General features: G+C 37.1%; 1 protein-coding gene across 1 annotated transcript; it reads left to right on the top strand.

Moving 5' to 3' along the window:
• The first annotated feature begins 12,056 nt into the window (after positions 1–12,056).
• Positions 12,057–13,813, top strand: LOC117084934 (elongation factor 1-alpha 1-like). Its single transcript, XM_033213335.1, has one exon. It carries the CDS (start codon positions 12,131–12,133, stop codon positions 13,517–13,519), a length of 1,389 nt encoding a protein of 462 aa, XP_033069226.1. The 5' UTR covers positions 12,057–12,130; the 3' UTR covers positions 13,520–13,813.
• The last annotated feature ends 376 nt before the right edge of the window (positions 13,814–14,189 follow it).

Genomic DNA, 14,189 nt, shown 5'->3' on the forward strand with positions numbered 1-14,189 from the left:
ATCATGAAGCTGTTTCTCAGAAGGTTTCTTTCTAATTTTTATCTGAGGAGAGTTCATTTTTCACTATAGGCATCAATGAGCTCCAGAATATCCCATTGCAGATTCATGAAATTATTATCAAACTACTCCAGGAAAAGAAAAGTGTAACTCTGTGAGATGCATTCACAGATCACAAAGAGCTGTCTCAGAAAGCTTTTTTTCCGGTTTTTATGTCAAGATATTTCATTTGTCACCATAGACTTCAATGTGATCCAAAATATCCCTTCTAAGATTCCCCAAAACCATGCTACCAAACAGCTCCATGAATTCAGAAATCACAAAGCAGTTTCTCAGAAAGCTTCTTTCTATTTTTTGTCTGAGGATATTTCCTTTGTCAACATAAGCTTCAATTTGCTCAGAAATATCCCATTGCGAATTGCAAGAAAACAGTGTTAGCAAATTGCTCAATGAAAGGAATCATGTAACTCTTTGAGATGAATTCACACATCACAAGGCAATTTCTCAGAAAGCTTATTTTTGGTTTATCTGAGGATATTTTCTTTGTCACCATAGGCTTCAATGTGCTCCCAAATATCCTATTGCAGATTCCTCAAAAATAGTGTAATCAAATTGCTCAATGCAAAGAAAAGTGTAACTCTTTGAGATAAATTCACACATCACAAGGCAATTTCTCAGAAAGCATCTTTGTATTTTTTATCTGAGTATATTTCTGTTTTCAATATAGGTCTCAATGTGCTCCCAAATATTATTTTCCAATTCCATGAAAACAGTGTTAGCCAACTGCTCCATGAAATGAAAATTTTAACTCTGTGAGATGAATTCGCACATCACAAAGCAGTTTATTAGAAAGCTTCCTTCTAGTTTTTATCTGAGGATATTTCCTTTGTCACCATAGGCTTCAATGTGATCCAAAATATCCCTTCTTAGATTCCCCAAAAACAGTGCTACCAATCTGATCCACAATAAGAATCATGTAACTCTGTGAGATGAATTCCAAATCACAAAGCAGTTTTTCAGAAAGCTTCTTTCTAGTTTTTCTTTGAGGATATTTCCTTTTTCACCATAGGCCTCAATGCACTCATGAATATCCCTTTGAAGATTTCACGAAAATAGTGTTAGTAAACTGCTCCATGAAAAGAAAGGTGTAAATCTGTGAGATGTATTCTCATATCACAAAGCAGTTTCTCAGAAAGATTCTTTCTAGTTTGTATCTGAGTATATTTCCTTTTACACCATAGGCTTCAACTCGCTCCCAAATATCCTTTTTAAAATACCATGAAACACAGTATTATCAAACTGCTCCATAAAAAGAAAGGTGTACCTCTTTGAGACGAATTCACACATCACAAAGTACTTTCTCAGAAAGCTTCTTTTTAGTTTTTATCTGAAGTCATTTCCTTTGTCACTGTAGGCTTCAATGCTATCCACAATACTTCTCATATTCCCCAAAAACAGTGTTACCTAACTGCTCCATGAAAAGTATCATGTAACCCTGTGAGGTGAATTCACAAATCACAAAGCATTTTCTCAGAAAACTTCTTTATTTTTCGTCAGGGGATGTTTCCTTTTTCACCCTAGGCCTCAATAGCTCACGTATATCCCTTTGCAGGTTCCACGAAAATAGTGTTAGCAACTTCTCCATGAAAAGAAAGATGTAAATTTGTGAAATGAATTCAGACATCACAAAGCAGTTTCTCCAAAAGCTCATTTTTGGTTTTGTCTGAGGATATTTCTATTTTCACCATAAGCTTCAATGTGCTTCCAAATATCCTACTGTAGATTCCCCAACAACAGTGATACAATACTGCTGCATGAAAAAGTGGTGTAAATCTGTGAAGTGAATTCACACATCACAAAGCTGTTTCTCAGTAATCTTTTTACCAGTCCTTATCTGAGGATATTTCCTTTTCCACCGTATTCCTCTATGCACTCGCAAACATCCTTATGCAGATTCCATGAAAAAAGTGTAAGCAAACTTCTCAATCAAAAGAACAGTGTAACATTGTGAGATGACTTCACACATCACAAAGCAGTTTCACAGAAGGTTGTTTTTGGTTTTTGTCAGGATATTTCTTTTGTCACCAGAGACTTCAATGCGCTCCAAAATATCCTGTTGCAGATGCCTCGAAAACAGTGTTATCAAACTGCTCAATGAAAAGTACTGTGTTTTCTCTGAAAGATGAATTCACATAACACAAAGCAGTTTCTTGGAAAGGTGCTTTCTAGTTTTTGTCTGAGGATATTTTCTATTTCACCATAGGCCCAATGCACTCCCAAATATCCCTTTGCAGATTCCATGAAAACAGTGTTAGCAAACTGCTCCACCAAAAGAAAGGGGTAACTCTTTGAGATGAATTCACATATCACAAAGAACTTTCTCAGAAAGCTTCTTTCTAATTTTTATCTGAGGATATTTCGTTTGTCATCATAGGCTTCAAAGTGCACCCAAATATCGTATTGCAGATTCCAGGCAAACTGTGTTAAAAAACTGCTGCAAGAAAAGAATTGCATAACTCTGTGAGATGAATTCACATGTCACAAAGCAGTTTCTAAGAAATCTTCTTTCTAATTTTTATCTGACGATATTTCCTTTGTCACCGTAGGCTTCAATGCAATTCAATATATCACTTCTCAGGTTCCTCAAAAATAGTGCTACCAAACTGTTCTATGGAAAGAGTGCTGTAACTCTGTGAGATGAATTCATATATCACAAAGAACTTTCTCAGAAAGCTTCTTTCTAGTTTTTATCTGAGGATATTTCGTTTGTCATCATAGGCTAAAAAGTGCACCCAAATATCACATTGTAGATTCCAGGCAAACTGTGTTAAAAAACTGCTGCAAGAAAAGAATTGTGTAACTCTGTGAGATGAATTCACATGTCACAAAGCAGTTTCCAAGAAATCTTCTTTCTAATTTTTATCTGACGATATTTCCTTTGTCACCATAGGCTTCAATGCAATTCAATATATAACTTCTCAGGTTCCCCAAAAACATTGCTACCAAACTGTTCTATGGAAAGAGTGCTGTAACTCTGTGAGATGAATTTACACTTCCAAAGCAGTATCTCAGAAAGCTTCTTTCTAGTTTATATTTTTGGATATTTCCTGTTTCTCCATAGACCTTTATTTGTTCCCAAATATCCCTTTGTAGATTCTGTGAAAAGAGCGTTAGGAAACTTCTCAATGAAAAGAAGAGTGTAACTGTGAGAGATGAATTCACACATTACAAATCAGTTGCACAGAAAGCTTCTTTTTGGTTTTTATCTGACTATATTTCCTTTGTCACCATTGGCTTCAATGTGCTCCCAAACATATTATTGCAGATTCCACAAAAGCAGTGTTATCAATATGCTCAATGAAAAGACTGGTGTAACTCTGTAAGATGATTCACACATCACAAAGCAGTTTCTCAAAATGTTTCTTTCTAGTTTTTATCTGAGGATATTTCCTTTTTCACCATAGTCCTCAATGTGCTCCCAAATATCCCTTTGCAGATTCCACGAAAACAGTGTCAGCAAACTGCTCAATGAAAAGAAAGATGTAACTATAGGAGATGAATTCACACATTCAAAGGAGTTTCACAGAATGTTTCTTTTGGGCGTTTGTCTGAGGGTATCTCTTATGTCACCATAGTCTTCAATGCGCTCTGAAATATCTTATTGCAGATACAAAGAAAATAGTATTAGCAAACTGCTCCATGAAACTAGTGGTATAATTCAGTGAGATGAATTCACACATCACAAAGCAATTTCTCAGAAAGCTTCTTTCTAGTTTTTATCTGTGGATATTTCCTTTTACACCATAGGTTGCAACTCGCTCCCAAATATCACTTTGTAGATAGCATGCGAACATTGTTAGCACACTGTTCCATGAAAAGAAATTTGTTACTCTGTGAGACAGGTACACATATCACAAAGAAGTTTCTCAGAAAACTTCTTTCTAGTTTTTATCTGTTTATATTTCTTTGTTACCATAAGCTTCAAGGTGATCCAAAATATCCCTTCTCAGATTCCCCAAAAACAGTGCAGCCAAGCTACTCCATGAAAAGAATCGTGTAACTCTTTGAGTTGAATTCACAAATCATAAACAGTTTCTCAGATAACTTCTTTCTAGTTTTTGTCTGAGGATATTTTCTTTTTCACCATAGGCCCCAATGTGCTAACAGATATCCCTATGAGGATTCCACGAAAATAGTGTCAGCAAACTGTTCCATGAAAAGAAAGGTGTAAACTTGTTATGTGAATTGACACATTACAAAGAAGTTTCTTGGAAAGCTTCTTTCTACTTTTTATCTGAGGATATTTCCTTTGTCACCATAGGCTTCAATGCGATCCAAAATATCCATTCCCAGATTACCCAAAAACAGTGCTACCAAACAGATCCATGAAAATAATCAAGTAGCCTGGTGAGATGAATCCACAAATCACAAATTTGTGTCTCAGAAAGCTTCTTTTTGGTTTTTGTCTGAGGATATTTCCATTGTCAATATAGGCTTTAATGCGCTCCAAAATAAACTGTTTTAGATTCCACAAAAACAGTTTTAGCAAACTGCTCCAAGAAAAGAATCATGTAAATCTGTGAGATGAATTCATACATCACAAAGCAGTTTCTCAGAAAGTTTCTTTGTAGTTTGTAACTGAGAATGTTTCCTTTGTCACCATAGGATACAATGCTATTCAAAGTATCCCTTCTCAGATTCCCCAAAAAGAGTGCTACCACACGGCTCTATGACATGAGGTGTGTAACTCTGTGAGGTGAATTCACACATCACAATGCTGTTTCTCAGATAGGTTCTTTCAAGTTTTTATCTGAGGATGTTTCCTTTTTCACTGTATTCCTCAATGTGCTCCAGAATATCCCATTGCAGATTCCATGAAAAAAGTGTTAGCAAGCTTCTCAATGAAAAGAATGGTGTAACTCACTAAGATGATTTCACACATCACATAGCAGTTTCACAGTAACCTTCTTTTTGGTTTTTGTCTGAGGATATTTCCTTTGTCACCAATGGCCTCAATGCACTCTGAAATATCCTATTGAAGATTCCATGAAAACAGTGTCATCAAACTGCTCAATTAAGTGAATGATGTAAATCTGTATGATGAATCCACACAGAACAGAGCTGTCTCTCTGTAAGATTCTTTCCAGTTTTCATCTGAGGATATTTCCTTTTTCACTATTGGTCTCAATGTACTCCAAAATATCCTTTTGCAGATTCCACAAAAACAGTGTTATCAAACTGCTCCATGAAAAGAAACATGTAACTCTGTGAGATGTATTCACACATCAGAAAGAACTTTGTTAGAAAGCTTCTTTCTAGTTTTTATCTGAGGATATTTACTTTGTCACCATAGACTTCAATGCGATCCCAAATATCCCTTCTCAGATTACCCAAAAACAGTGCAACCAAACTGCTAAATGAAAAGAATTGTGAAAATTTTTGAGATAAATTAACACATCACAAAGAGGTTTCTCACAAAGCTTCTTTCTACTTTTTGTATGAGGATGTTTCCTTTGTCACCATAAGCTTCTGTGCGCTACAAAATATCCCATTGCCGATTCCAAGACAACAGTGTTACCAAACTGCTAAATGAAAAGAACAGTGTAACTCTGTGAGATTAATTCAAACATACAAAGAAGTTTCACAGAAAGCTTCTCTTTGGTTCTTAATCTCAGGATATTTCCTTTTTCACCATAGGCGCCAATGCCCTCCCAAATATCCTATTGCAGATTCCACGAAAACAGTGTTAGCAAAAGCTCAATGAAAAGAACACTGTAACTCTGTGAGATGAATTCACACACCACAAAGCAGTTTCTCAGAAAACATCTTTCTAGTTTTTATCTGAGGATATTTCCTTTTTCACATAGGCCTCAAATGCTCCCATATATCCCTTTGCTGATTCCACAAAAACATTGTCAGCCAACTGCTACATGAAAAGAAATGCATAAGTCTGTAAGATGAATTCACACATTACAAAGAAGTTTCTCAGAAAATTTCTTTCTAGCTTTTATCTGAGGGTATTTCCTTTGTCACCATAGGCTTCAATGCGATACAAAATATCCCTTGTCAGATTAACCAAAATCAGAGTTACCAAACTGCTCATTGAAAAGAATGGTGTACCTTTGTGAGATTAATTCACAAATCACAAAGCAATTTATCAGAGAGCTTCTTTCTAGTTTTTATCTGAGGATATTACCTTTGTCACCATAGCCTTTAATGTGATGTAAAATATCACCTCTGAGATTCCCCAAAAACAGTGCTACCAAACTGCTTCATGAAAAGACTAGTGAAACTCTGTGAGATGACTTCACAAATCACAAAGCAGTTTCTCACAAATCTTCTTTCTAGTTTTTATCTGAGGATATTTCATTGGTCACCATAGGCTTCAATGCTATCCAAAATATCTCATTGCAGATTCCATAAAAACAGTGCTACCAAACTGCTCCATTGAAAGAAACCTGTATCTCTGTAAGATGAATTCACCAATCACAAAGCAGTTTCTCAGAAAGCTTTCACTAGTTTTTGTCTGAGGATATTTCCTTTGTCACCATAAGCTTCAACGTGCTCCAAAATATCCCATTGAAAATTCCAACTAAACAGTGTTAGCAAACTGCTCAATGAAAAGAACAGTGTAACTCTGAGAGATGAATTCACACACCAGAAAGCTGTTTCTCAGGGAGCTTCTTTCTAGTTTTTCTTTGAGGATATTTCCTTTTTCACAATAGGCCTCAATGTACTCCCAAATATACCATTGCAGATTTCAGGAAAAAAGTGTCAGCAAATTTCTCAAAGAAAGGAATGGTGTTACACTGTGAGATGAATTCACACGTCACAAAGGAGTATCACAGAAAGCTTCTTTTTGTTTTTTTTTTCTGAGGATATTCCCTTTGTCACCATAGGCTTCAATGTGCTCCCAAATATCTTATTACAGATCCCACAAAAACAGTGTTATCAGACTGCTCAATGAAAAGAATGGTATAATTTCATAAGATGAATTCACACATCACAAAGCAGTTTCTCAGAATGTTTCTTTCTAGTTTTTTTCTGAGGATATTTTCTTTTTCAGTTTACACCTCAGTGCACTCCCAAATATCCCTTTGCATATTCCATGAAACCATGCAATTGAAAACAGTTCTACAAAACTGATCCTTGAAAAAAATCATGTAACTCTCTGAATATTTATTTCTAGTTTTTGTCTGAGGATATTTTCTTTGTCACCTTAGGCTTCAATGAGATCCAAAATATCCCTTCTCAGATTCCCCAAAAAGAGTGTGACCAAACTGCACCATGAAAATGAAGGTGTAAGTCTGTGAGATGAATTCACACCTCACTAAGCAGTTTCACAGAAAGCTTCATTGTTTTTTGTCTGAGAATATTTCCATTGCTCCAAAAGCTTTAATGCACTCCAAAATATCCTATTGCAGATTCCATGAAAACAGTGTTAGCAAACCGCTCCACAAAAAGAATGGTGTAACTCTGTGAGATGAATTCACACATCACAAAGCAGTTTCTCAGAAAGCTTCCTTCTAGTTTTTATCTGAGGATATTTCCTTTTTCACCATCGTCTCAACTCACTCCCAAATATCACTTGGTAGATTCCACAAAAACAGTGTCATCAAACAGTTCCATGAAAAGAAAGCTGTTACTCTGTGAGATAAATACACACATCAGAAAGAAGTTTCTCAGAAAGTTTCTTCCTAGTTTTTATCTGGATATATTTCCATTGTCACACTAGGTTTCAATGCTATCCAAAATATCCCTTCTGTGAGATGAATTCACACATCACAAAGGTGTTTCTCAGACTGCTTCTTTCTAGATTTTATCTGCAGATATTTCCTTTTTCTCCATAGTCCCCAATGCTCTCTGAAATATCCCATTGCAGATTCCACGAAAAAGGTGTTAGAAAACTTCTCAATGAAAAAGCGATGTAACTCTGTGCGATGAATTCAAACATCACAAAGCTGTTTCTCAGACTGCGTCTTTCTAGATTTTATCTGCAAATATTTCGTTTTTCTCCATAGTCCTCAATGCTCTCTGGAATATCCCATTGTAGATTCCACGAAAAAAGTGTTAGAAAACTTATCAATGAAAAGAGTGGTGTAACTCTGTGAGATGAATTCAGACATCACAAAGCAGTTTCTCAGAAAGCTTCCTTTTGGTTTTTATCTGAGGATATTCCCTCTTTCACCAAAGGCCTCAACTGGCTCCCAAATATCCCTTTGTATGTTACATGAAAACAGTGTTAGCAAATGGCTCTATGAAAAGAAAGATGTAACTCTGTGAGATGAATTCACACACAGCAAAGAACCTTCTCAGAAACCTTCTTTCTAGTTGTTATCTGAAGATATTTCCTTTGTAACCACAGGCTTCGATGCAATCCAAAATAACGCTTCTCAGATTCCCCAAAAACAATGTTATCCTATTGTGTATTCCAAGAAAACAGTGTTATCAAACTGCTCAATGAAATAACAGTGTAATTCTGTGAGATGAATTCACACATCACAAAGCAGTTTCTCAGAATGTACATTTCTAGTTTTTATCTGAGGATATTTCCTTTTTCACTATATGGCTCAAAACTCTCACAAATATCCCTATGCAGATTCCACGAAAACAGTAAACTGCTCCATGAAAAGAAAGGTGGTACTCAGTGAGATGAATACATACATCTCAAAGAGGCTTCTCAGAAAGATTCTTTCTAGGTTTTATCTGAGGATATTTCCTTTGTCATGATAGGCTTCAATGCTATCGAAAATATCCCTTCTCAGATTCCCCAAAAACAGTGCTCCCAATCTGCTCCATAGAAAGAATCGTTTAACTCTGTGAGATGAATTAACACATCACAAAGTGGTTTCTCAGAAGGCTTCTTTCTAGTTTTTATATTTGGATATTTCCCTTTCCACCATAGGCTTCAATGCGCTCCCAAGTATCCCTTGTCAGATACCACAAAAACAGTGAGGCCAAAGTGCTCCCTCAGCAGAAATGTTTAACTCTACTAGATGAATGTACACTTCACAAAGGTGTTTCTCAGAAAGTTTCTCTTACGATTGTACCTGAAGATATTTCCTTTTTTGCCATTGGACTCTATGCACTCCCAAAAATCCCTTTGCAGATTCCACAAAAACAGTGTTAACAAACTACTCAATGAACAGAAAGGTGTAACTGTGTGAGATGAATTCACCCATCACGAAGTAGTTTCTTGGAAACCTTCTTTCTAGTTGAAACCTGAAGATATTTCCTTTTTCAAAACTGGTTTCAGTGCACTCCCAAGTATCTCCTCTCAGATACCACAAAAACAGTGATGCTGAACTGCCCAATGAACAAAATTTAAACTCTATGAGATGTATACACACATCACAAAACCGTTTCTCAAAAAAGTTTCTCTCCAGTTTATATCTGATTTCCGTTTTCACTGTAGGCTTCTGGGAGCTCCTGAATATCCCTTTCCAGATTCCATATAAACAGTGCTACCAAACTGCTGAAAGAAACCAAACGTGTAAATCTGTGTGTTGAATTCATCCATCACAAGGAAATTTCTCAGAAAGCTTCTTTTTATTTTTTATCTGAGGCTATTTCCTTTGTCACCACAGGCTTCAATGTGCTCCCAAACATAATATGGCAGATTCCACGAAAACTGTGTTATCAAACTGCTCAATGAAAACCACAGTATAACTTTGTGAGATGAATTCACACATCACAAAGCAGTTTCTTAGGAAACTTCTTTCTCATTTTTATATGTGAATATTTCTGATTTCACTATACACATCAAAGCCCTCCCAAATATCCCTTGTAGATTCCACAAAAACAGTGTTAGAAAACGGTTCCATTAAAAGAAAGGTGTAACTCTGTGAGATGAATTCACAAATCACAAAGAACTTTCTCAGACAGTTTCTTTCTAGTTTTTATCTGAGGATACTTCCTTTGTCACCCTAAGCTTCAATGTGCTTCAAAATATCCCCTCTCAGATTTCCGAAAACCAGTGCTATGAAACTGATACATGAAAAGAATTGTGTGACTCTGTGAGATGAATTAACACATCACAAATCAGTTTCTCAGAAAGCATCTTTCTAGATTTTATATTAGGATATTTCCCTTTCACCATAAGATTCAACATGCTCTGAAATATCCCATTGCAGATTCCAAGAAAAGAGTGTTAGTAAACTGCTCCATGTAGAGAACACTGTAACACTCTGAGATGAATTTATACATAACAAAGCAGTTTCTCAGAAAGCTTCTTTCTAGTTTTTATCTGAGGATGTTTCCTTTTTCAGCAAAGGACACAATGTGTTCCCAAAAATTCCTTTGCTGATTCCATGAAAAGAGTGTTAGGATACTGCTCCATGAAAAGAAAGGTGTAACCATGTTAGATGAATTCACACATCACAAAGAAGTTTCTCAGAAAGCTGCTTTCTAGTTTTTATCTTAGGATATTTCCTTTCTCACCATAAACTTGAATGCGATCCAAATTATCCCTTCTCAGATTCCCCTAAAACAGTGCTACCGAAGTGCTCCATGAAAATGAAAGTGTAACTCTGTGAGATGAATTCACAAATCACAAAGAAGTTTCTCAGAAAGCTTCTTTCTTGTTTATGTCTGAGGAAATTTCCTTTGGCATCATAAACTTCAATGTGCTCTGAAATATCCCATTGCAGATTCCAAGAAAACAGTGTTAGCAAACTGCTCAATAAAAACAAAAGTGTAACTCTGTGAGATGAATTCAAACATCACGAAGCAGTTACAAAGAAAGCATCTTTTTAGTTTTTATCTGAGAATATTTCCTTTGTCACCATAGGCTTCATTGTGATCCAAAATATGCTATTGCAGATTCCACGAAACAGTGTTATCAAACTGTTCAATGTAAAGAACAGTGTAACTCTGTGAGATGAATTCACACATCACAAAACAGTTTCCCGGAAAAATCCTTTCTCGTTTTTAAATGAGGATATTTCCATTTTCACTATACGCCTCAATGTGCTCCCAAATATGCCTTTGCAGATTCCACGAAAACAGTGTTACAAAACTGCTCCATGAAAAGAAAGGTGTAACTCTGTGAGATGAGTTCACAAATAACAAAGAAGTTTCTCAGACAGCTTGTTTCTAGTTATTATCTGAGGATATTTCCTTGTCACCATACCCTTCAATGAAATTTAAAATATCCCTTCTCAAATTCCTCAAAAACAGTGCTGGAAAACTGATCCATGAAAAGAAAATTGTATCTCTGTGAGATGAATTCACATATCAGAAACAAGTTTCTCAGAAAGCTTCTTTCCAGTTGTCATCATAGGATATTTCCTTAGTCACCATAGACTACAATGTGATCAAAAATATCCCTTCTCAGATTCCCCAAAAACAGTGCTACCAAACTGCTCCATGAAAAGCATTGTGAACTCTGTGAGTTGAATTAGCAAATCGCAAAGCAGTTTCTCAAAATGCTTCTTTCCAGTTTTTTTATTAGGATATTTCCTTTGTCACCATAAGTTACAATGCACTCAAATATCCCATTGCAGATTCCAAGAAAACAGTGTTAACAAACTGCTCAATGAAAAGAACAGTGTAATTATGTGAGATGAATTCACACATAACAAAGCAGTTTCTGAGAAAGTTTCTTTCTTGTTTTTATCTGAGGATATTTCCCTTTTCACTATAGGCCTCAATACACTCCCAAATATCCCTTTGCAGATTCTATGAAAACAATGTTAGCAAGGGGCTGCATGAAAAGAAAGGTGTAACTCCATGAGATGAATTCACATATCACAAAGAACTTTCTCAGAAAGACTCTTTCTAGTTTTTAATCTGAGGATATTTCCTTTGTCACCGTAGATTCTATGCAATCCAAAATATTCCTTCTCAGATTCCTCAGAAACAGTGTTACAAAACCGATCCATGAGAGGAATCATGTAACTCTGTGAGATGAATTAAGACATCACAAAGCGTTTTCTCAGAAAGCTGCTTTCTAGTTTTTGTGTGAGGATATTTCCTTTGTCACTATAAGCTTCAAAATGCTCCAATATATTCCGTTACATATTCCACAAGAACGGTGTTGGCAAACTGCTACATGATAAGAAAGGTGCCTTTTTTTCGCAACGGGTTTGCCGCCAGAACAGAGGTGTCGTGAAAACTACCCCTAAAAGCCAAAATGGGAAAGGAAAAGACTCATATCAACATTGTCGTCACTGGACACGTAGATTCGGGCAAGTCCACCACTACTGGCCATCTGATCTACAAATGCGGTGGCATCGACAAAAGAACCATTGAAAAATTTGAGAAGGAGGCTGCTGAGATGGGAAAGGGCTCCTTCAAGTATGCCTGGGTCTTGGATAAACTGAAAGCTGAGCAGGAACGTGGTATCACCATTAATATCTCCTTGTGGAAATTTGAGACCAGCAAGTATTATGTGACTATCATTGACGCCCCAGGACACAGAGACTTCATCAAAAACATGATTACAGGGACATCTCAGGCTGACTGTGCTGTCCTAATTGATGCTGCTGGTGTTGGTGAATTTGAAGCTCGTATCTCCAAGAATGGGCAGACCCGAGAGCATGCTCTTCTGGCTTACACACTGGGTGTGAAACAACTAATTGTTGGTGTTAACAAAATGGATTCCACTGAGCCACCCTACAGCCAGAAGAGATATGAGGAAATTGTTAAGGAAGTCAGCACTTACATTAAGAAAATTGGCTACAACCCCGACACAGTAGCATTTGTGCCAATTTCTGGTTGGAATGGTGACAACATGCTGGAGCCAAGTGCTAACATGCCTTGGTTCAAGGGATGGAAGGTCACCCGTAAGGATGGCAATGCCAGTGGAACCATGCTGCTTGAGGCTCTGGACTGCATCCTACCACCAACTCGTCCAACTGACAAGCCCTTGCGCCTGCCTCTCCAGGATGTCTACAAAATTGGTGGTATTGGTACTGTTCCTGTTGGCCGAGGGGAGACTGGTGTTCTCAAACCCGGTATGGTGGTCACCTTTGCTCCAGTCAACGTAACGACTGAAGTAAAATCTGTCGAAATGCACCATGAAGCTTTGAGTGAAGCTCTTCCTGGGGACAACGTGGGCTTCAATGTCAAGAATGTGTCTGTCAAGGATGTTCGTCGTGGCAACATTGCTGGTGACAGCAAAAATGACCCACCAATGGAAGCAGCTGGCTTTACTGCTCAGGTGATTATCCTGAACCATCCAGGCCAAATAAGTGCTGGCTATGCCCCTGTGTTGGGTTGCCACACGGCTCACATTGCATGCAAGTTTGCTGAGCTGAAGGAAAAGATTGATTGCCGTTCTGGTAAAAAACTGGAAGATGGCTCTAAATTCTTGAAGTCGGGTGATGCTGCCATTGTTGATATGGTTCCTGGCAAGCCTATGTGTGTTGAGAGCTTCTCAGACTATCCACCTTTGGGTCGCTTTGCTGTTCGTGATATGAGGCAGACAGTTGCGGTGGGTGTCATCAAAGCAGTGGACAAGAAGGCTGCTGGAGCTGGCAAGGTCACCAAGTCTGCCCGGAAAGCTCAGAAGGCTAAATGAATATTATCCCTAATACCTGCCACCCCACTCAGTGGTGGAAGAACGGTCTCAGAACTGTTTGTTTCAATTGGCCATTTAAGTTTAGTAGTAAAAGACTGGTTAATGATAACAATGCATCGTAAAACCTTCAGAAGGAAAGGAGAATTTTTGTGGACCACTTTGGTTTTTTTTTTGCATGTGGCAGTTTTAAGTTATTAGTTTTTAAAATCAGTACTTTTTAATGGAAACAACTTGACCAAAAATTTGTCACAGAATTTTGAGACCCATTAAAAAAGTTTAATGAGAAAAAAAAAAGAAAAGAAAAGAAAGGTGCAACTCCGTGAAATGAATTCACACATTGCAAAGAACTTTCTCAGAAAGCTTCTTTCTAGTTTTTATCTGAGGATATTCCCTTTTTCACTATAGTCCTCGATGTGCTCCCAAGTATTCCTTTGCAGATTCCACGAAAAGAGTTTTGGGAAACTGCGCCATGAAAAGAAAGTTGTAACTCTGTTAGGAGAATTCACACATCACAAAGAACTTTCTTAGAAAGCTTCTTTCTAGTTTTTTACTGATGATATATACTTTGTCACCATAGGCTTCAATGTCATCCAGAATATGCCTTCTCAGTTTCCCCAAAAACTGTGCTAACAAACTGCTCCATGAAAAGAACCGCATGTCACTGTGAGAT

The sequence above is a fragment of the Trachypithecus francoisi genome, unplaced genomic scaffold, assembly GCF_009764315.1.
Source record: "Trachypithecus francoisi isolate TF-2019V2 unplaced genomic scaffold, Tfra_2.0 Contig00515, whole genome shotgun sequence".
In the NCBI taxonomy this organism is placed as follows: Eukaryota; Metazoa; Chordata; class Mammalia; order Primates; family Cercopithecidae; genus Trachypithecus; species Trachypithecus francoisi.